Source organism: Lolium perenne, chromosome 2, assembly GCF_019359855.2.
Source record: "Lolium perenne isolate Kyuss_39 chromosome 2, Kyuss_2.0, whole genome shotgun sequence".
In the NCBI taxonomy this organism is placed as follows: domain Eukaryota; kingdom Viridiplantae; phylum Streptophyta; class Magnoliopsida; order Poales; family Poaceae; genus Lolium; species Lolium perenne.
The window spans coordinates 36,124,311-36,144,876 of NC_067245.2; the positions used below are offsets into that span (position 1 = coordinate 36,124,311).

Here is a 20,566-nt window from a genome sequence, read left to right on the forward strand (position 1 = left end):
TGTTGAATTTGCTCCCACTACAACTAATAAAATTGATTATGCTTACGTGGAGAGTAATAATTTTATGCATGAGACTCATGATAAGAATGCTTTACGTGATAGTTACATTGTTGAGTTTGCTCATGATGCTACTGAAAATTATTATGAGAGAGGAAAATATGGTTGTAGAAATTTTCATGTTACTAAAACACCTCTCTATGTGCTAATTTTTTTTGAAGCTATACTTGTTTTATCATCCTATGCTTGTTACTTTGCTCTTCATGAACTTGTTTATTTACAAGATTCCTATGCATAGGAAGCATTTTAGACTTAAATGTGTTTTGAATTTGCCTCTTGATGCTCTCTTTTGCTCCAAATACTATTTCTTGCGAGTGCATCATTAAAACTGCTGAGCCCATCTTAATGGCTATAAAGAAAGAACTTCTTGGGAGATAACCCATGTGTTATTTTGCTACAGTACTTTGTTTTTATTTTGTGTCTTGGAAGTTGTTTACTACTGTAGCAACCTCTCCTTATCTTAGTTTTGTGTTTTGTTGTGCCAAGTTAAGCCGTTGATAGAAAAGTAAGTACTAGATTTGGATTACTGCACAGTTCCAGATTTCTTTGCTGTCACGAATCTGAGTTCACCTCCCTGTAGGTAGCTCAGAAAATTAAGCCAATTTACGTGCATGATCCTCAGATATGTACGCAACTTTCATTCAATTTGAGCATTTTCATTTGAGCAAGTCTGGTGCCATTTTAAAATTCGTCAATACGAACTGTTCTGTTTTGACAGATTCTGCCTTTTATTTCGCATTGCCTCTTTCGCTATGTTGGATGAATTTCTTTGATCCATTAATGTCCAGTAGCATTATGCAATGTCCAGAAGTGTTAAGAATGATTGTGTCACCTCTGAATATGTCAATTTATATTGTGCACTAACCCTCTAATGAGTTGTTTCGAGTTTGGTGTGGAGGAAGTTTTCAAGGATCAAGAGAGGAGTATGATGCAACATGATCAAGGAGAGTAAAAGCTCTAAGCTTGGGGATGCACCCGGTGGTTCACCCCTGCATATATCAAGAAGACTCAAGCGTCTAAGCTTGGGGATGCCCAAGGCATCCCCTTCTTCATCGACAACATTATCAGGTTCCTCCCCTGAAACTATATTTTTATTCCATCACATCTTATGTGCTTTTTCTTGGAGCGTCGGTTTGTTTTTGTTTTTTGTTTTGTTTGAATAAAATGGATCCTAGCATTCACTTTATGGGAGAGAGACACGCTCCGCTGTAGCATATGGACAAGTATGTCCTTGGTTTCTACTCATAGTATTCATGGCGAAGTTTCTCCTTCGTTAAATTGTTATATGGTTGGAATTGGAAAATGATACATGTAGTAATTGCTATAAATGTCTTGGGTAATGTGATACTTGGCAATTGTTGTGCTCATGTTTAAGCTCTTGCATCATATGCTTTGCACCCATTAATGAAGAAATACATAGAGCATGCTAAAATTTGGTTTGCATATTTGGTTTCTCTAAGGTCTAGATAATTTCTAGTATTGAGTTTGAACAACAAGGAAGACGGTGTAGAGTCTTATAATGTTTTCAATATGTCTTTTATGTGAGTTTTGCTGCACCGGTTCATCCTTGTGTTTGTTTCAAATAAGCCTTGCTAGCCTAAACCTTGTATCGAGAGAGAATACTTCTCATGCATCCAAAATACTTGAGCCAACCACTATGCTATTTGTGTCCACCATACCTACCTACTACATGGTATTTTCTGCCATTCCAAAGTATATTGCTTGAGTGCTACCTTTAAAATTCCATCATTCACCTTTGCAATATATAGCTCATGGGACAAATAGCTTAAAAACTATTGTGGTATTGAATATGTAATTATGCACTTTATCTCTTATTAAGTTGCTTGTTGTGCGATAACCATGTTCACTGGGGACGCCATCAACTATTCATTGTTGAATTTCATGTGAGTTGCTATGCATGTCCGTCTTGTCTGAAGTAAGAGAGATCTACCACCATATGGTTAAGCATGCATATGTTAGAGAAGAACATCGGGCCGCTAACTAAAGCCATGCTCCATGGTGGAAGTTTCAGTTTTGGACAACAATCCTCAAATCTCAAATGAGAAAATTATTAATTGTTGGTATATGCTTATGCATAAAAGAGGAGTCCATTATCTGTTGTCTATGTTGTCCCGGTATGGATATCTAAGTTGAAGAATAATCAATAGCGAGAAATCCAATGCGAGCTTTCTCCTTAGACCTTTGTACAAAGTGCATAGAGGTACCCCTTTGTGACACTTGGTAAAAACAATGCATTGTGATGATCCGGTAGTCCAAGCTAATTAGGACAAGGTGCGGGCACTATTAGTACACTATGCATGAGGCTTGCAACTTATAAGATATAATTTACATGATGCATATACTTTATTACTACCGTTGACAAAATTGTTTCATGTTTTCAAAATCAAAGCTCTAGCACAAATATAGCAATCGATGCTTTTCCTCTATGGAGGACCATTCTTTTACTTTCAATGTTGAGTCAGTTCACCTATTTCTGTCCACCTCGAGAAGCAAACACTTGTGTGAACTGTGCATTGATTCCTACATATTTGCTTATTGCACTTATTATATTACTCTATGTTGACAATATTCATGAGATATACATGTTACAAGTTGAAAGCAACCGCTGAAACTTAATCTTCTTTTGTGTTGCTTCAATATCTTTACTTTGAATTATTGCTTTATGAGTTAACTTTTATGCAAGACTTATTGATGCTTGTCTTGAAGTGCTATTCATGAAAAGTCTTTGCTATATGATTCACTTGTTTACTCATGTCATATACATTGTTTTGATCGCTGCATTCACTACATATGCTTTACAAATAGTATGATCAAGATTATGATGGCATGTCACTCCAGAAATTATCTGTGTTATCGTTTTACCTGCTCGGGACGAGCAGAACTAAGCTTGGGGATGCTGATACGTCTCCGACGTATCGATAATTTCTTATGTTCCATGCCACATTATTGATGTTATCTACATGTTTTATGCACACTTTATGTCATATTCGTGCATTTTCTGGAACTAACCTATTAACAAGATGCCGAAGTGCCGATTCTTTGTTTTCTCGCTGTTTTTGGTTTCAGAAATCCTAGTAAGGAAATATTCTCGGAATTGGACGAAATCAAAGCCCAGGGGCCTATTTTCTCACGAAGCTTCCAAGTCCGAAGGAGAGACGAAGAGGGGCCACGGAGGGGCCACACCATAGGGCGGCGCGGCCCCCCCTTGGCCGCGCGGCCCTGTGGTGTGGGGCCCCCGTGCCGCCTCTTGACCTGCCCTTCCGCCTATAAAAAGTCTCCGTGACGAAACCCCCAGTACCGAGAGCCACGATACGGAAAACCTTCCAGAGACGCCGCCAACGCCGATCCCATCTCGGGGATCCAGAGATCGCCTCCGGCACCCTGCCGGAGAGGGGAATCATCTCCCGGAGGACTCTACGCCGCCATGGTCGCCTCCGGTGTGATGTGTGAGTAGTCTACCCCTGGACTATGGGTCCATAGCAGTAGCTAGATGGTTGTCTTCTCCCCATTGTGCTATCATTGTTGGATCTTGTGAGCTGCCTAACATGATCAAGATCATCTATCTGTAATTCTATATGTTGCGTTTGTTGGGATCCGATGAATAGAGAATACTTGTTATGTTGATTATCAAAGTTATATCTATGTGTTGTTTATGATCTTGCATGCTCTCCGTTATTAGTAGATGCTCTGGCCAAGTTGATGCTAGTAACTCCAAGAGGGAGTATTTATGCTCGATAGTGGGTTCATGTCTCCGTGAATGCGAGGGGTGACAAGAACCTCTAAGGTTATGGATGTGCTGTTGCCACTAGGGATAAAACATTAGTGCTATGTTCAAGGATGTAGTCACTAGTTACATTACGCGCAATACTTAATGCAATTGTCTCGTTGTTAGCAACTTAATACCGGAGGGGGTTCGGATGATAACCTTGAAGGTGGACTTTTTAGGCATAGATGCAGTTGGATGACGGTCTATGTACTTTGTCGTAATACCCAATTAAATCTCACTATACTCATCATGATATGTATGTGCATGGTCATGCTCTCTTTATTTGTCAATTGCCCAACTGTAATTTGTTCACCCAACATGCTGTTCGTCTTATGGGAGAGACACCTCTAGTGAACTGTGGACCCCGGTCCAATTCTCTTTACTGAAATACAATCTACTGCAATACTTGTTCTACTGTTTTCTGCAAACAATCATCTTCCACACAATACGGTTAACTCTTTGTTACAGCAAGCCGGTGAGATTGACAACCTCACTGTTTCGTTGGGGCAAAGTACTTTGGTTGTGTTGTGCAGGTTCCACGTTGGCGCCGGAATCACTGGTGTTGCGCCGCACTACATCTCGCCGCCATCAACCTTCAACGTGCTTCTTGACTCCTACTGGTCCGATTAAACCTTGGTTTCTTACTGAGGGAAACTTGCCGCTGTGCGCATCACACCTTCCTCTTGGGGTTCCCAACGGACGTGCCAACCACACGCATCAAGCAAATTTCTGGCACCGTTGCCGGGGAGATCAAGACACGCTGCAAGGGGAGTCTCCACTTCTCAATCTCTTTACTTTGTTTTTGTCTTGCTTAGTTTTATTTACTACTTTGTTTGCTGCACTAAATCAAAATACAAAAAAAATTAGTTGCTAGTTTTACTTTATTTGCTATCTTGTTTGCTATATCAAAAACACAAAAAAATTAGTTACTTGTTTTACTTTACTTAATATCATGCATGTTTTATTTCACTAGTTAAGCATAATGGAAAACAACAAAAATATGAGAGATCTTTATGAACTTTATCTTGAATTAGGACATGATGTGTTTGAAGAGAGAATTAAAAAACCCATGGAACTTTATATGCATGCTAATGGGAATGTTATTACTATGGATGCTTTGAACACCATTGTTGCTAATGCTATGGAAAATTCTAAGCTTGGGGAAGCTGGCTCTGATGAGCATGATCTTTTTAGTCCCCCAAGCATTGAGGAGAAAATTTCCTTTTATGATTACAATATGCCTCCTATATATGATGATAGCCACTTTGTTGAATTTGCTCCCACTACAACTAATAAAATTGATTATGCTTACGTGAGAGTAATAATTTTATGCATGAGACTCATGATAAGAATGCTTTACGTGATAGTTACATTGTTGAGTTTGCTCATGATGCTACTGAAAATTATTATGAGAGAGGAAAATATGGTTGTAGAAATTTTCATGTTACTAAAACACCTCTCTATGTGCTAATTTTTTTTGAAGCTATACTTGTTTTATCATCCTATGCTTGTTACTTTGCTCTTCATGAACTTGTTTATTTACAAGATTCCTATGCATAGGAAGCATTTTAGACTTAAATGTGTTTTGAATTTGCCTCTTGATGCTCTCTTTTGCTCCAAATACTATTTCTTGCGAGTGCATCATTAAAACTGCTGAGCCCATCTTAATGGCTATAAAGAAAGAACTTCTTGGGAGATAACCCATGTGTTATTTTGCTACAGTACTTTGTTTTTATTTTGTGTCTTGGAAGTTGTTTACTACTGTAGCAACCTCTCCTTATCTTAGTTTTGTGTTTTGTTGTGCCAAGTTAAGCCGTTGATAGAAAAGTAAGTACTAGATTTGGATTACTGCACAGTTCCAGATTTCTTTGCTGTCACGAATCTGAGTTCACCTCCCTGTAGGTAGCTCAGAAAATTAAGCCAATTTACGTGCATGATCCTCAGATATGTACGCAACTTTCATTCAATTTGAGCATTTTCATTTGAGCAAGTCTGGTGCCATTTTAAAATTCGTCAATACGAACTGTTCTGTTTTGACAGATTCTGCCTTTTATTTCGCATTGCCTCTTTCGCTATGTTGGATGAATTTCTTTGATCCATTAATGTCCAGTAGCATTATGCAATGTCCAGAAGTGTTAAGAATGATTGTGTCACCTCTGAATATGTCAATTTATATTGTGCACTAACCCTCTAATGAGTTGTTTCGAGTTTGGTGTGGAGGAAGTTTTCAAGGATCAAGAGAGGAGTATGATGCAACATGATCAAGGAGAGTAAAAGCTCTAAGCTTGGGGATGCACCCGGTGGTTCACCCCTGCATATATCAAGAAGACTCAAGCGTCTAAGCTTGGGGATGCCCAAGGCATCCCCTTCTTCATCGACAACATTATCAGGTTCCTCCCCTGAAACTATATTTTTATTCCATCACATCTTATGTGCTTTTTCTTGGAGCGTCGGTTTGTTTTTGTTTTTTGTTTTGTTTGAATAAAATGGATCCTAGCATTCACTTTATGGGAGAGAGACACGCTCCGCTGTAGCATATGGACAAGTATGTCCTTGGTTTCTACTCATAGTATTCATGGCGAAGTTTCTCCTTCGTTAAATTGTTATATGGTTGGAATTGGAAAATGATACATGTAGTAATTGCTATAAATGTCTTGGGTAATGTGATACTTGGCAATTGTTGTGCTCATGTTTAAGCTCTTGCATCATATGCTTTGCACCCATTAATGAAGAAATACATAGAGCATGCTAAAATTTGGTTTGCATATTTGGTTTCTCTAAGGTCTAGATAATTTCTAGTATTGAGTTTGAACAACAAGGAAGACGGTGTAGAGTCTTATAATGTTTTCAATATGTCTTTTATGTGAGTTTTGCTGCACCGGTTCATCCTTGTGTTTGTTTCAAATAAGCCTTGCTAGCCTAAACCTTGTATCGAGAGAGAATACTTCTCATGCATCCAAAATACTTGAGCCAACCACTATGCTATTTGTGTCCACCATACCTACCTACTACATGGTATTTTCTGCCATTCCAAAGTATATTGCTTGAGTGCTACCTTTAAAATTCCATCATTCACCTTTGCAATATATAGCTCATGGGACAAATAGCTTAAAAACTATTGTGGTATTGAATATGTAATTATGCACTTTATCTCTTATTAAGTTGCTTGTTGTGCGATAACCATGTTCACTGGGGACGCCATCAACTATTCATTGTTGAATTTCATGTGAGTTGCTATGCATGTCCGTCTTGTCTGAAGTAAGAGAGATCTACCACCATATGGTTAAGCATGCATATGTTAGAGAAGAACATCGGGCCGCTAACTAAAGCCATGCTCCATGGTGGAAGTTTCAGTTTTGGACAACAATCCTCAAATCTCAAATGAGAAAATTATTAATTGTTGGTATATGCTTATGCATAAAAGAGGAGTCCATTATCTGTTGTCTATGTTGTCCCGGTATGGATATCTAAGTTGAAGAATAATCAATAGCGAGAAATCCAATGCGAGCTTTCTCCTTAGACCTTTGTACAGGCGGCATAGAGGTACCCCTTTGTGACACTTGGTAAAAACAATGCATTGTGATGATCCGGTAGTCCAAGCTAATTAGGACAAGGTGCGGGCACTATTAGTACACTATGCATGAGGCTTGCAACTTATAAGATATAATTTACATGATGCATATACTTTATTACTACCGTTGACAAAATTGTTTCATGTTTTCAAAATCAAAGCTCTAGCACAAATATAGCAATCGATGCTTTTCCTCTATGGAGGACCATTCTTTTACTTTCAATGTTGAGTCAGTTCACCTATTTCTGTCCACCTCGAGAAGCAAACACTTGTGTGAACTGTGCATTGATTCCTACATATTTGCTTATTGCACTTATTATATTACTCTATGTTGACAATATTCATGAGATATACATGTTACAAGTTGAAAGCAACCGCTGAAACTTAATCTTCTTTTGTGTTGCTTCAATATCTTTACTTTGAATTATTGCTTTATGAGTTAACTTTTATGCAAGACTTATTGATGCTTGTCTTGAAGTGCTATTCATGAAAAGTCTTTGCTATATGATTCACTTGTTTACTCATGTCATATACATTGTTTTGATCGCTGCATTCACTACATATGCTTTACAAATAGTATGATCAAGATTATGATGGCATGTCACTCCAGAAATTATCTGTGTTATCGCTTTTACTGCTCGGACGAGCGTAACTAAGCTTGGGGATGCTGATACGTCTCCGACGTATCGATAATTTCTTATGTTCCATGCCACATTATTGATGTTATCTACATGTTTTATGCACACTTTATGTCATATTCGTGCATTTTCTGGAACTAACCTATTAACAAGATGCCGAAGTGCCGATTCTTTTCTGCTGTTTTTGGTTTCAGAAATCCTAGTAAGGAAATATTCTCGGAATTGTACGAAATCAAAGCCCAGGGGCCTATTTTCTCACGAAGCTTCCAGAAGTCCGAAGGAGAGACGAAGAGGGGCCACGGAGGGGCCACACCATAGGGCGGCGCGGCCCCCCCTTGGCCGCGCGGCCCTGTGGTGTGGGGCCCCCGTGCCGCCTCTTGACCTGCCCTTCCGCCTATAAAAAGTCTCCGTGACGAAACCCCCGCACCGAGAGCCACGATACGGAAAACCTTCCGTAGACGCCGCCAACGCCGATCCCATCTCGGGGATCCAGGAGATCGCCTCCGGCACCTCGCCGGAGAGGGGAATCATCTCCCCGGAGGCCTCTACGCCGCCATGGTCGCCTCCGGTGTGATGTGTGTGTAGTCTACCCCTGGACTATGGGTCCAGAGCAGTAGCGAGATGGTTGTCTTCTCCCCATTGTGCTATCATTGTCGGATCTTGTGAGCTACCTAACATGATCAAGATCATCTATCTGTAATTCTATATGTTGCGTTTGTTGGGATCCGATGAATAGAGAATACTTGTTATGTTGATTATCAAAGTTATATCTATGTGTTGTTTATGATCTTGCATGCTCTCCGTTATTAGTAGATGCTCCGGCCAAGTTGATGCTAGTAACTCCAAGAGGGAGTATTTATGCTCGATAGTGGGTTCATGTCTCCGTGAACTGGAGGGGTGACAAGAACCTCTAAGGTTATGGATGTCTTGTTGCCACTAGGGATAAAACATTAGTGCTATGTTCAAGGATGTAGTCACTAGTTACATTACGCGCAATACTTAATGCAATTGTCTGTTGTTAGCAACTTAATACTGGAGGGGGTTCGGATGATAACCTGAAGGTGGACTTTTTAGGCATAGATGCAGTTGGATGACGGTCTATGTACTTTGTCGTAATGCCCAATTAAATCTCACTATACTCATCATGATATGTATGTGCATGGTCATGCTCTCTTTATTTGTCAATTGCCCAACTGTAATTTGTTCACCCAACATGCTGTTCGTCTTATGGGAGAGACACCTCTAGTGAACTGTGGACCCCGGTCCAATTCTCTTTACTGAAATACAATCTACTGCAATACTTGTTCTACTGTTTTCTGCAAACAATCATCTTCCACACAATACGGTTAACTCTTTGTTACAGCAAGCCGGTGAGATTGACAACCTCACTGTTTCGTTGGGGCAAAGTACTTTGGTTGTGTTGTGCAGGTTCCACGTTGGCGCCGGAATCACTGGTGTTGCGCCGCACTACATCTCGCCGCCATCAACCTTCAACGTGCTTCTTGACTCCTACTGGTCCGATTAAACCTTGGTTTCTTACTGAGGGAAACTTGCCGCTGTGCGCATCACACCTTCCTCTTGGGGTTCCCAACGGACGTGCCAACCACACGCATCAGAGATCAAGTGAATCTTGTTGCTCAGCTAGATGTGGTGTTTTTTTTGAGAAAAACGAGCGGCTTGAGCTTCAGGATGAAGTGGGTATTTATACCCCTTGAAGAAATCGAGCCGTTGGTGAAATCTGGGACCGGATTATCCAGCCACTTCAAAAATGTCCGGCCAATAATCCGGGGGTATACTGGGAGCAGATCCCTTAAGTCCTTATTCGAATTTTGGGGTCCAGATTATTGTGAATTATCTGGCCCGGATCATCCGGCCACGAGTTGTACCACTTCACATTTTGTTAGACGTCACTAATGTATCTAACACACAAAGTCATAATGATGGGGAAGTGTCCTTTCACCTTGGCACGTGGGACCTCTAGCTCACTCACGATGAAGCTCTGAGTGCCTTCGCCAAATCGAAGTCACTGGCCGTCCCTAGCATTTGGATCTGGTGCACTACCTATCGTTCCTGCGCGGATTTAGACCGCACAGAGAAGGGTTTCCGCGGTGAAGGTGGGGGTGGAGGAACTCTGGCCATGGCGGAGGTGCCGAGGAGGTAAGCGGGGTTTTTGAGCGGTGAGGGAGTGGAGTGGAAAGTATGATGCATGTCCTGTCTCCCGCGCTTTCCAACACATGTAGAGGAGATGGCAGGTTGCGTTCGCCAGCGCCTGGACGCGCGACAACACACGATTCTCCACTAATCTCTTGGCGAGCAACCAAACATGCCCCTAATCTCTTGCACTTAGCCTTATTCTCATATGCACGTGTGCACCTAATCTCTCTCGCACTTAGCCTTCTTCTCCGCTAGCTAAAGTTCTACGATATGTTTTTAGACTAGTCACAATGTAAAGTATCATACACTCCAATCTCTCACCTCATTAATTGGTACGTCATATTAGATTTTTATCAATATGACATGTATAATACTACTTATGATACTCACATTGAGTCTAGTTTTAGTATTTTCAGGCTAGGTACGGGTTTAGAGAACATGAGTTTCTTTTGGACCGAGCGGGCTTAAGTTTTCAGGCCTGGCCCGGCTCGAGTTTTGCTGCCCAATCTTCCCTGCTCGCGGTCAACCTCCCGAGAATTCGGGAGCCGCGCCGCCCGTTGCCACTCCTATTCTCCGCCGCCCGCGTGCTCCCCAGCACCCACGCGCCGCCCGTTGCCGCTCGTATTCTCCACCGCCCGGGCGCTCCTTAGCACCAGGCGAAAAGACGGCCATGCCGCCCCCCGCCGCCGCGCAGCCCCGCGTGGAGCTGGAGCTCCCGCTCGGCGCGGCGCCGTTCGACCTGGAGGCGGCGGTGTGCAGCCACGGGCTGTTCATGATGGCGCCCAACCGCTGGGACCCGGCGTCCCGCGCGCTGACCCGCCCGCTCCGCCTCGCCTCCGACCGCTCCGTGTCCCTGCTCGCCCGCGTCTGCCGCCACCCCGCGCGCCCCGCCGACGCCCTCCTCGTCTCCGTCCTCGGCGCCGACGCCCTCTCCCCGCTCGACCGGGACTGCATCCTCGTAAGTTGTTCGTGTTCGATGGAGCGGGTTCGACTTCGCGTCGGGCTGACCGATTCAGGTCTCGGATTTGGCTGGCAGGAGCAAGTGCGGCGGATGTTGCGGCTGTCGGAGGAGGAGGGCAGGGTGGTGGCGGAGTTCCAGGCGATGCACGCCGCCGCCAGGGAATCCGGGTTCGGCCGCATCTTCCGCTCGCCCACGCTCTTCGAGGACATGGTCAAGTGCATCCTCCTCTGCAATTGCCAGTACGTTTAGCCTCTCGACCCCCCTCTGCATTCCTCTGTATCTGCGCAATTTGGGATCATTATTTAGGGGTTGTTATCTTTCACCTGTACTAAATGATTGAAGAACAAAATGCAGCTATGCAATTTTGATCAGAATCAATAAGTGCGTGATTTTAAACTGCATCTTTATGCAAGATATCTGATATTGCCATGTTATTGGACTGCAGATGGTCAAGAACATTGGCAATGGCTACTGCACTCTGTGACCTTCAGCTGGAGCTGCAATGTTCTTCTGGCACCGCAAACTTTCAGCTAAAGACACCTCCAATCAGGGAGCATAAGAGGAAACGCAGTAAGAATCAGAATGTTCGTGTCAATCTAGAAACAAAATTTAGTGAGCTGGAGAGCTCAGAGGACCCAAGATTAGCAACCGCAGAAGATTCTAGAATAGCAACTGACACTAGCAATGACTTAACACTGTCGGAAACAAATGGCGATTTGGCTAGCTTGCCCTCAGTTGCAAGTGAAGCAGGCAGTGCATGCGACTCCTTTGATCCTTCAGAGCTTAGCATGAGCAGTACTAGTACTTCCCTCGAAGATCATATTGGAGATTTCCCTACTCCAGAAGAGTTGGCGAATCTTGATGAAGACTTCTTAGCCAAGCGTTGTAACCTTGGATATCGAGCAAAGCGAATTATATCCCTTGCACGGTGCATTGTGGAAGGAAAGATATGCACACAAAATCTTGAAGAAATGCTCAAAATGTCAGCTACAGAAGAGATATCTACCATCCCATCCACCTACGAAAGACTGGATAAAGAGTTATCTACTATCTCTGGATTTGGCCCTTTCACTCGTGCCAATGTGCTCATGTGCATGGGATTTTTCCACATGATCCCAGCTGATACCGAGACAATTAGGCACTTAAAGAAGGTAATTTCTACCCTATAGAGCCTTTTGCTTTTCAGGATTTCAGTGTTCACAGGGTTTCACCATTCAAGTATGGCATCTATGTATCAATGTACTTATGGAATTTCTCGCAGTGTCATAAAAGGGCGAGCACCATTAAATCCGTTCACATGGAATTGCATAATATCTATGGCAAGTATGCTCCATTTCAGTTCTTGGCGTACTGGTACGCCTCATTACTGACACTGGTATCAATAGCACGTCTTTTTAACTTGTTGACACTACTTCATTGATGTTCTGCTTTGAATAGGTTTGAGTTATGGGGCTTCTACAACAAGCAATTTGGAAAGATCAGTGAGATGGACCCATCCAAATATGGGCTATTTACTGCAAGCTATTTGAAGAAGGCGACATCGATTAGATAGGAAATTAGACATGAGCCTTTCTTTCTTTTGTAAACACGGCCATGCCAAAATCAGCTTAAAAGACACAATTGTTTCTTGTGATTGTTGTTATAGTTGCTGGCTGATTATTTAGTGGTGTGTTAACATTAATTTGTAGTGGTAAACAATTTTTTTTTGTAGTCTATTCTATTTTCTCTATGATGAGCACATCTCATATTTTAGGAGAACACAGTCCTGCAAGGATTTAGTTTGTAGAATTTTCAGACTGAGACAATGTGTTATCTTTACAGCTGACAGTTTGTTAGGAGTACTTATCAGCTGCTTCAAATAGGTTACAGTTTAACACTACACATTCTTGCATAAAGAGCGCATTTTGTAAAGAATGATTGATGGCATAAGTGGACACTCAGCGAACAGACTGATCAACAACTATCCTGAACAACAGACTGATGCAAGCGACAACATATACTATTAACCTTTGTAAGATAATTTGGAATATTTTTTGGCATTCTAAATCAGAGAAAAAGAACAGATATTAACAAAAGCTTGACTTTTTTTTTTCGTAGATTGCAATGCGCAATACATTTCCTGATAAGATAATTTCTACTATTCTACAGCATTGTATCTACAGAGTACACAATGAATAAGCTCTGCCTATTAATTATGAAAATTGTGCAGTTAGAGATATCAAAAGATTGATTTTCTGGGCGAGCATCATCACAAGCAACCGGTCCAGCACCCTACTTGTACTTGGGCACTTTCAATCCTTCTTATGCAGCAGAATGGATCCAATCACAACTGCAAGTCCAGCTATTGCAACTGTTAGGAGTAGCTGCTTGTGGTTGAAACCATGAGCAGGTTCACGCTCTTCAGCACCATCTTCATTTTCCAGCAAGGATCTGTCACTGCAATTAGAATTATATCAGAAGGCAAGCTCAATTTGCATTAGGTGCCACAGTATATACTAATTTTTGTTATCAGACCAAGCAACCCTAGGCTGAGGTACCAGCTGAAGGTGCATCCAAATATGGAACATATGGCATTATATTTGTTTAGAGCTGCAACTGAACAGTAAAAGTACTAATCAAACTGAAACCTACATTTAATCATGTCTACATAAACGAGTCACATGCATCAGTGGAAGGTTCACCTTGAAGATTCAGCATTATCATTGGTTTTACCATGGAGCAGGATCTCGTGCCCAATCCATTCACGAAGTCTGATGTATTTCTTGCAAGGTTGACAATATTCTGTTCTATTTCCACATACATCCTGCATCATAATTCGTATAATTAGACAGATGGACCATGTTTGCATGACTATGTATCTGAGAAAAAGTATAATGTCCACTTTTCAGAGTAACAGCTTAACATGAGGAATACATTTCTACCTGATGCTCAAAAATATCAACTGCAGGCAGTTCAAACTCGCAATATTGGCACACGAGCATCCTTTGCGGGCACTGCATGCGTTTATGAAGATCCCACAGCTCATGTTCCACTGTCTGCTTGCAACGTGAGCAATTCACCTGTATCCGTAATGTGGATACATGATTAGTGGTGTTACAGCTTAAGTTAGTAGTCCAGGCTCCAGAGAGTGTGAAAATACAGTAAGCTGCGAATCTATTGACATCTTTTTAATTTGCCCAGGTTAGCTCAGTGGTTACATGAATAATTGTTGTCCGTTTGCAAGCATAAGAAGACACTTTACACGATTGTCAAAATTATTTTATCTTTTGATGTCATACTGGTAGTACTGCAGTTAATATTAGGTTGGGAGTATATGAGAGCAGCAATGCTGCAGGTTTTCCCTTTATCTGTTGACTTTATGCAAGATGTTGAACTGAGCAGCACCATGGACTATGAATATATTTTGAATATGATGAAAATCTGGAAACAAATATGATTCAAAATTTGGAAACATACCGGAGCATGGTTCTCATCATAGTGTTCATCCATATGCTTCCGTGGAACCATATCTCCGCAGTGTTCACACTTCTGAAGGTTGCGGGCACAGTGTGCAGAATGCAGGGCGATGTTTGAGGATGGAATTTCTCGGTTACTGAAGAAGATTGCACAGAACTACAGTTCAGAATCCGCACACAGAAAAAAATGTGTCCAGACACTATCTATATAAGCAGTTGTTTTTTTTTAAAAAAGAGGGCTCACATCTGTTCCATTTAAGAAACCAAACTGCTACAAAGTTCAACACATGTACCTAAGGGGCAGACAGAAGTACCCCCCCAGCACCAACACACACTCTACACACACTTCAGTTTTGAACTCAGTTTATTACATGATCCAATGATCAACAAAACCCCCCACAGCGCCAAGATAAATGACTAGTTGCAGATGAGATCATTCCTTGGCAGGGACAAGACGAAATGCTTCACCATCATCTACCAGTCATCGAATTGGCTATATAAGCAGTTGTGCAAAAACTATACCAGGTACTGTACACGGGAGTATGAACTGAACTAGGGGTAGTAAAATGTGCCTGGCAGAAAGCAATGGCATTATTTGGCGACTTTGTAACTGAGCAATACTACTAACTGCAATATCTACACTCCCATATAACTCTGCTGTTTTCCAAACCCTAGTGGTATCGAAAACCAACACCATCGGCTTCGAAATTGGCATACACGCACACAACACAAGCATCTTCGATCCCCCTCCAAGTAGGACAGCACCCAACAACGGACATGGACACATACAGTGGATTGGCACACAGAGAAATCAGCAACGGTACGGCGAGGTACCGGAATCACTTACCAGTGCGCGCAGGTGGAGGTGGTGACGACGGGATCGGGGGCGGCGACGGGGACGGCCATGGCTCGCGAGTTCCGACGGATCACCAACGCACCCTCGCCGAGATCCGAGTCGCGTCGGCCGGATCGGGACCTCGCCGGGTCAGGTGGGGCTCTGGCCGGGAACGGAGACGATAAAGAGGAAAGGAATACAGAAGGAGATCATCTAAAAAAAAAGGTGTGAGTCTGTTAGAGACGGGTCGAGTGCCAGGCCCCTCAGAGCCCGTTTGGCCTTTGTGGCCGGGACCGTGCGGTGGCTCGGCCCGTTAGCCAGCTTTGGAGAGGATTATAGGTGGCCAACGGGCCGGGCCTACCGCAAAATGGCTCGTGGTGGCTTGTTTGTAAGCTGGTCGTGTTGTAAATGGGCGACCTTTTGGGTTGTTTGAGCCTCCTGAGACTTTAAAAAATTCTCATTCGACTGAGATATCGCAAAACTGTTAAAAACTTGGCCAGTCCATTCTTTTCCACACAAAACGAACCAGATGCTGTCATCTTCGACGCATTTTTTCTGAAAAGGTGTACCTAGCTAGCAGAAAAATGCAACCGTAACAAGCTGCATTTTTCTTAGGTAACTCGGTAGACCCAGGCATAGACAACCCAATTCTCAGACTCAATACAGAGAAACGGTGGTTGATGGACTGACAGGAAAGCCCAAACGAGCGACCGAGTCTGGCCGTGCGCCACCGTCCCGTTCTCGTTCGGACGTCGATATCGATCATATCGTCGACGCGCAAGTTCCAGTTCAGACACGGCAGCGCCGCTTCTGAACTTTTCTTCCTGTAGACAGGATCAATTCTACCGCGAGCAGAGTAGAGCTGGACCGTGGACGGTAAGCTAGCAACCACGCGGAAGGGACACGAGCACGGTCGCCACTCGCGACAAATTTGCCATTACCTGGTGCTGGTGGTGATATGATCCCCCAATGGCCAGTGCGCGTTGCTTGCCACTGGATACAGCCCGATGTGGCGCTGCCTGCGTTTAGCAGCTAGCCGGGCGAGCAACTTTCCCTAGATGTCGCTTCCTAACTTTGTCCGCTAACACGCACAAGGCTCTTTTCTAGCTGTTCATGCGGGGGCGTTGTTTGTAATCTTGCCATTCAGAACAAGTGGGCGTTCCACTATGTTTTTGACTGACGCGTCACTTGGAACTGAAGATTGTAATGATCGTCAGATGTGTGTATTCAAGGCAACTGCAAGAGAGGACATGCTTCATTTGAATGCAACAATACTCTCTTCGATTTCATATTCAACATAACTGGTTGACTGCGTCTCGGTTATGCAGAGGCTAGTTATACAGCTTAAACAATAAAAAAAGAACTTGATTTTAAATTAATAAAGCCACACCGGGCAGAGTACCACCGACTCACAAAAACTTGTTTGAGGTTACAAGCTTCTTCACGATACGACATTAGAGAACAACATGAGACCATAGAGAAGAGGTGCTAGAAAACAAGCAAGAAAAGCTCTAAGCACTATTCCAAAACATGCTCGCCCTGAATCCCATCGGTGTGGCCACGTCTTCCCAACACCAACAATCCCCACTTGCACCGCATCGCCAGTCACATGCTAGGCCTACTATGCTATGAACAAGCAAACTAACCAAGACCCGTGGCACGAAAGCAGGGCGATTTGCACGACACCTCCAAGGAGGGAACACCGCACAAAGACGACGGCGGCATTGCCGGCACGGTTGTGCAGAGCTTTCACCAGCCACAACCTCGACACCGATCAACCATCAAACATCAACCGATGGAATGAGAAGGAAAACATGGACAAGACCCATGGCATGAAACCGATCCGTAAAGCCACCCTAGGTTCCGGACAGCCGCCGAGCCGGAAGAACCACCCAAAAAAGTAGCCGGACCAACATCTGAGGTAAGCGGAACAAGAGCCCGCGGGAGGAACAAGTCCCCCGTTTCATATTCGCTGTCTGCTGGTTTAGTACAAAGTTATACTAATCTGTGACAAATAATACGAAACGGAGGAAGTAAGACAATATTACGTGTAGGTAATAGAAAAAGTAATGATCAAACGTGTGCAAGACGTATTTACTTAGTGACGTGTAACTAGAAAAGGTAAGGACCAAAACGTGTGCAAGCCCCTGCCCACCGTAAGTAACTAAAATACTACTGATGGAGATGCAACACTAATACTCGCTAACCTGATCTGCTCCCTTGTTTAGTGCTTCTAGGTAAGATTGTGACCTGCGTGAGCAAGTAAAATAACCTGGCACTGAAACAATTGACCGATGACTCTGCTTTCAACTAGCCGTTCCTTCCTTCATTCTTCAGTGGCAGTAGAAGAAGAAGCTTAGCACAATGCAGCAGGCAGTCGCCATCCGGTGGCGCACTGCACTGCTGGTGGCGATAGAGCAAGCTTTATGGCGCCACTAATCAGCAGCAGAGCTTTATTGACGGACGCTAAACCAAAGCTACTAGCTGACCACTATGTTCCAACCATCGATCCGTCGATCATGTACAGGCTGGGAATATTGGGGGTTGGAAGCACACGGCGACATCTCTCCCTCTGCCTAACTTGCCATGGTTGGGCGATGATTCCACGCGTTTCAGATGCTTCCTGATGTCAGTAACTAACTGACACCAGGCGGTTTACAGTTCTTGCCCTGCAAGCACCACCAACCGGTGCCCTCTCCTACCTGAACTCCTCAATTCTGGCCGCCTTCTGAATCTTCTTCTGTTCATTGTGCATTTGTGCAGAATTGGGATACATTCAGTCATTCAGTGTATATGCAACTGAATCCTCTTATTCAGGAGTATATATTCACATCACGTCCGAGGACTGTAAAAAACTGTAGAAAACCGACACCGATCGATCACGGGTAGTACATCGACTCACATGCTTCTTAATAATCTACTAGTAACGAAATGAATTGGTCAGGTATGGTATGAATCAAGTCAGCTGTAACTGTAACTGTAAGTAGCAACAAGAAGAAAAAAGGTGTGAATTTGATCTACGGTACTGCTATACGGGACCTCCGATTTGATCTGATCTGACCGATCACATCACGGCGGCCTTGCTCCTCGGCCGCCGCTTCCGCTTTCCGCCGCCGGCGGCGGCGGAGGTGGCGAGGTAGCGGTGGGCGTCCACCAGCTGCTCCCGGAACCGCGCCAGGTCCAACCGCACGTTCTGCCGGTCCAGGTACACCTTCTTGGTCACCTCCCACCCGCGCCGCGACACGGCGGCGGGGTCCGTCAGCACGGGGTCGCCCGCGGGGTACTCGCGCGCCAGCGAGCTCTCCTCCGGCCGGATCCTGTACTCCACGTACCGCAGCCCGAGCCGCGCCGCGGGGGCGCCGTAGTACTCGTTCGCCGCCCAGTCCATGCCCAGCGGCACCACCTGGATGAACACCTTCCCCGGGCGCATGAAGAGGAAGTGCGTCATGGCGGCCCCGTGCACGCCCACCATCGCGTCGCTGCCGTTCAGGTCCCGGTAGATCTTGCACATCTCCGTGCTCCGCTCCGGGCTGATCACGCGCACGTCGAACCCGACCTCCGTCGCCAGGGACACCAGCTCCGCCTCGTTCTCGATCACGCGGGAGGTCGTCCGAGACACGATCGTCAGCCGCGGCCGTCGACTCGTCAGCAGCGCGAGCCTCGCCTTCTCGGCTGCGGCGGCGGCGTTGGCCCGGCGCTGCTTGCGGGCGGCCTTGCGCTCGATGCGCTCCAGGTACTGGATGCGGGGGCGGTACGCGTCGTCGAGGAGGCGCCGGAAGTCGCGGATGCTCCTGCCGTCGGGGGTCCTGGCCGGGTCCACCGTGAGCTCGCCGTGGATGCGGAGCCCCGCGATCACCTCCGGGAAGCAGTGCACGCGGCGGTCGGCGGTGAAGTCGATGGGCGGGAACGCCGAGAGGCGGGACACCACGTCGCCGTACTTGGTGATCCACCAGTCGTGGTACTCGAGGATCACGAACACCACGCGGCGGTTCAGGTGCCCCGCCGTCACGAACATCGGGAGCAGCCCGTCGTTGAACTCGTGGTACACGTTGCCCGTGAACCCGCCGGTGGACAGCAGCACCGCCGGCATGTCGTGCACCACGTCGCAGCGCGCCGCGTCGCCGGGGGCCACGCGACGGAACCGCACCTCGTCGATCGTCTTCATCACCTGCGCCTCCCACTTGCGCGTGTACGGCCGTATCCTCTCCTCCTCGTCCTGCGCCGCCGCCGGAGGCGACGAGGACACGAGCTGGAACGACTGGCTCGCCGAGTGCATGCGGACGTCGCCGCGCGCGAAGCACATGTCCGCGCGAGTCGACGTGCGGTCGCAGCACAGGGTGTCGTTGCCCGTGATCCCGGAGCACGGCGCGCGCTGCTGCGTGGCTGCCGCCGCCGCCGCATCCTTGACGCGCGCGAAGGAGAAGAAGTCGCCTGGAGCCGCGAGGAGCGTCACTAGCCCGAAAAAGCAGATGAGGAGCAAGCCAAAGAATCCGCGCGGGCTGAGCGTCCTGGACTTGGGCGTCTTGCCGTTCTTGCCGCCACCGGCACCGCCGCCGCCGCCGCTGCCGTAGTCATGGTAGTAGTACATGATCCGGCGGCCGGCGCCCTTGGGCGGGGAGACCTTGCATGAGAGCTCCTGCTGGTCCGGCTCCCCCTTGTCGAACTGCAGGACGTAGATTCTGTGTTGTTGCACCATGTTCCAGTTTCGGAGAGACAACGAGGAGGGGAAGAAGGAGAAGAAGAGCGAGAAAGTTCTTGCCTTGGGGGTTTTGGACTGTGATGGAGCGAGGAGCAGAGGCGGAGGAGAGCTATAAATGGCACAGCCGAAGAGAGTAGAAAATTAGCGGCGGTTAGAGGTTGAGGAGCTTTTGCTATGGCAACCCCGGCCACAGCCGCGCATGGAACATCCTTGGGCAAATTGTGGGTCCTCTGATTGCAATACAGCATCAATTGCAAAATTTCGGTGCATATATTTCTTGAGTGATCGACTGAGTTTACTTGGTCAAAACATAAATGAAGACTTATCTTTCTAAATATTTTTTTCTCTTAAAACTAAAGCCAGCCAAATATTCAGATGTAAACCTTCTATCGTACGCCATCGCTGTTTG

General features: G+C 45.4%; 3 protein-coding genes across 3 annotated transcripts; 1 reads left to right on the forward strand and 2 right to left on the reverse strand.

Moving 5' to 3' along the window:
- Nucleotides 1–10,700: 10,700 nt before the first annotated feature.
- On the forward strand, nt 10,701–12,897 carry LOC127331807 (uncharacterized). Its single transcript, XM_051358010.1, has 5 exons — nt 10,701–11,165; nt 11,244–11,407; nt 11,614–12,319; nt 12,430–12,521; nt 12,606–12,897. Exons 1-5 carry the CDS (start codon nt 10,878–10,880, stop codon nt 12,718–12,720), a joined length of 1,365 nt encoding a protein of 454 aa, XP_051213970.1. The 5' UTR covers nt 10,701–10,877; the 3' UTR covers nt 12,721–12,897.
- Nucleotides 12,898–13,234: 337 nt separating this feature from the next.
- On the reverse strand, nt 13,235–15,669 carry LOC127331808 (uncharacterized). Its single transcript, XM_051358011.2, has 5 exons — nt 15,471–15,669; nt 14,625–14,760; nt 14,090–14,227; nt 13,850–13,971; nt 13,235–13,604 (listed from the first exon to the last, which is right to left on the reverse strand). Exons 1-5 carry the CDS (start codon nt 15,527–15,529, stop codon nt 13,460–13,462), a joined length of 600 nt encoding a protein of 199 aa, XP_051213971.1. The 5' UTR covers nt 15,530–15,669; the 3' UTR covers nt 13,235–13,459.
- Nucleotides 15,670–18,250: 2,581 nt separating this feature from the next.
- On the reverse strand, nt 18,251–20,340 carry LOC127331806 (xylan glycosyltransferase MUCI21). Its single transcript, XM_051358009.2, has one exon. The coding sequence runs from the start codon at nt 20,152–20,154 to the stop codon at nt 18,523–18,525; it is 1,632 nt and encodes a 543-aa protein (XP_051213969.1). The 5' UTR covers nt 20,155–20,340; the 3' UTR covers nt 18,251–18,522.
- Between the last annotated feature and the right edge of the window lie 226 nt (nt 20,341–20,566).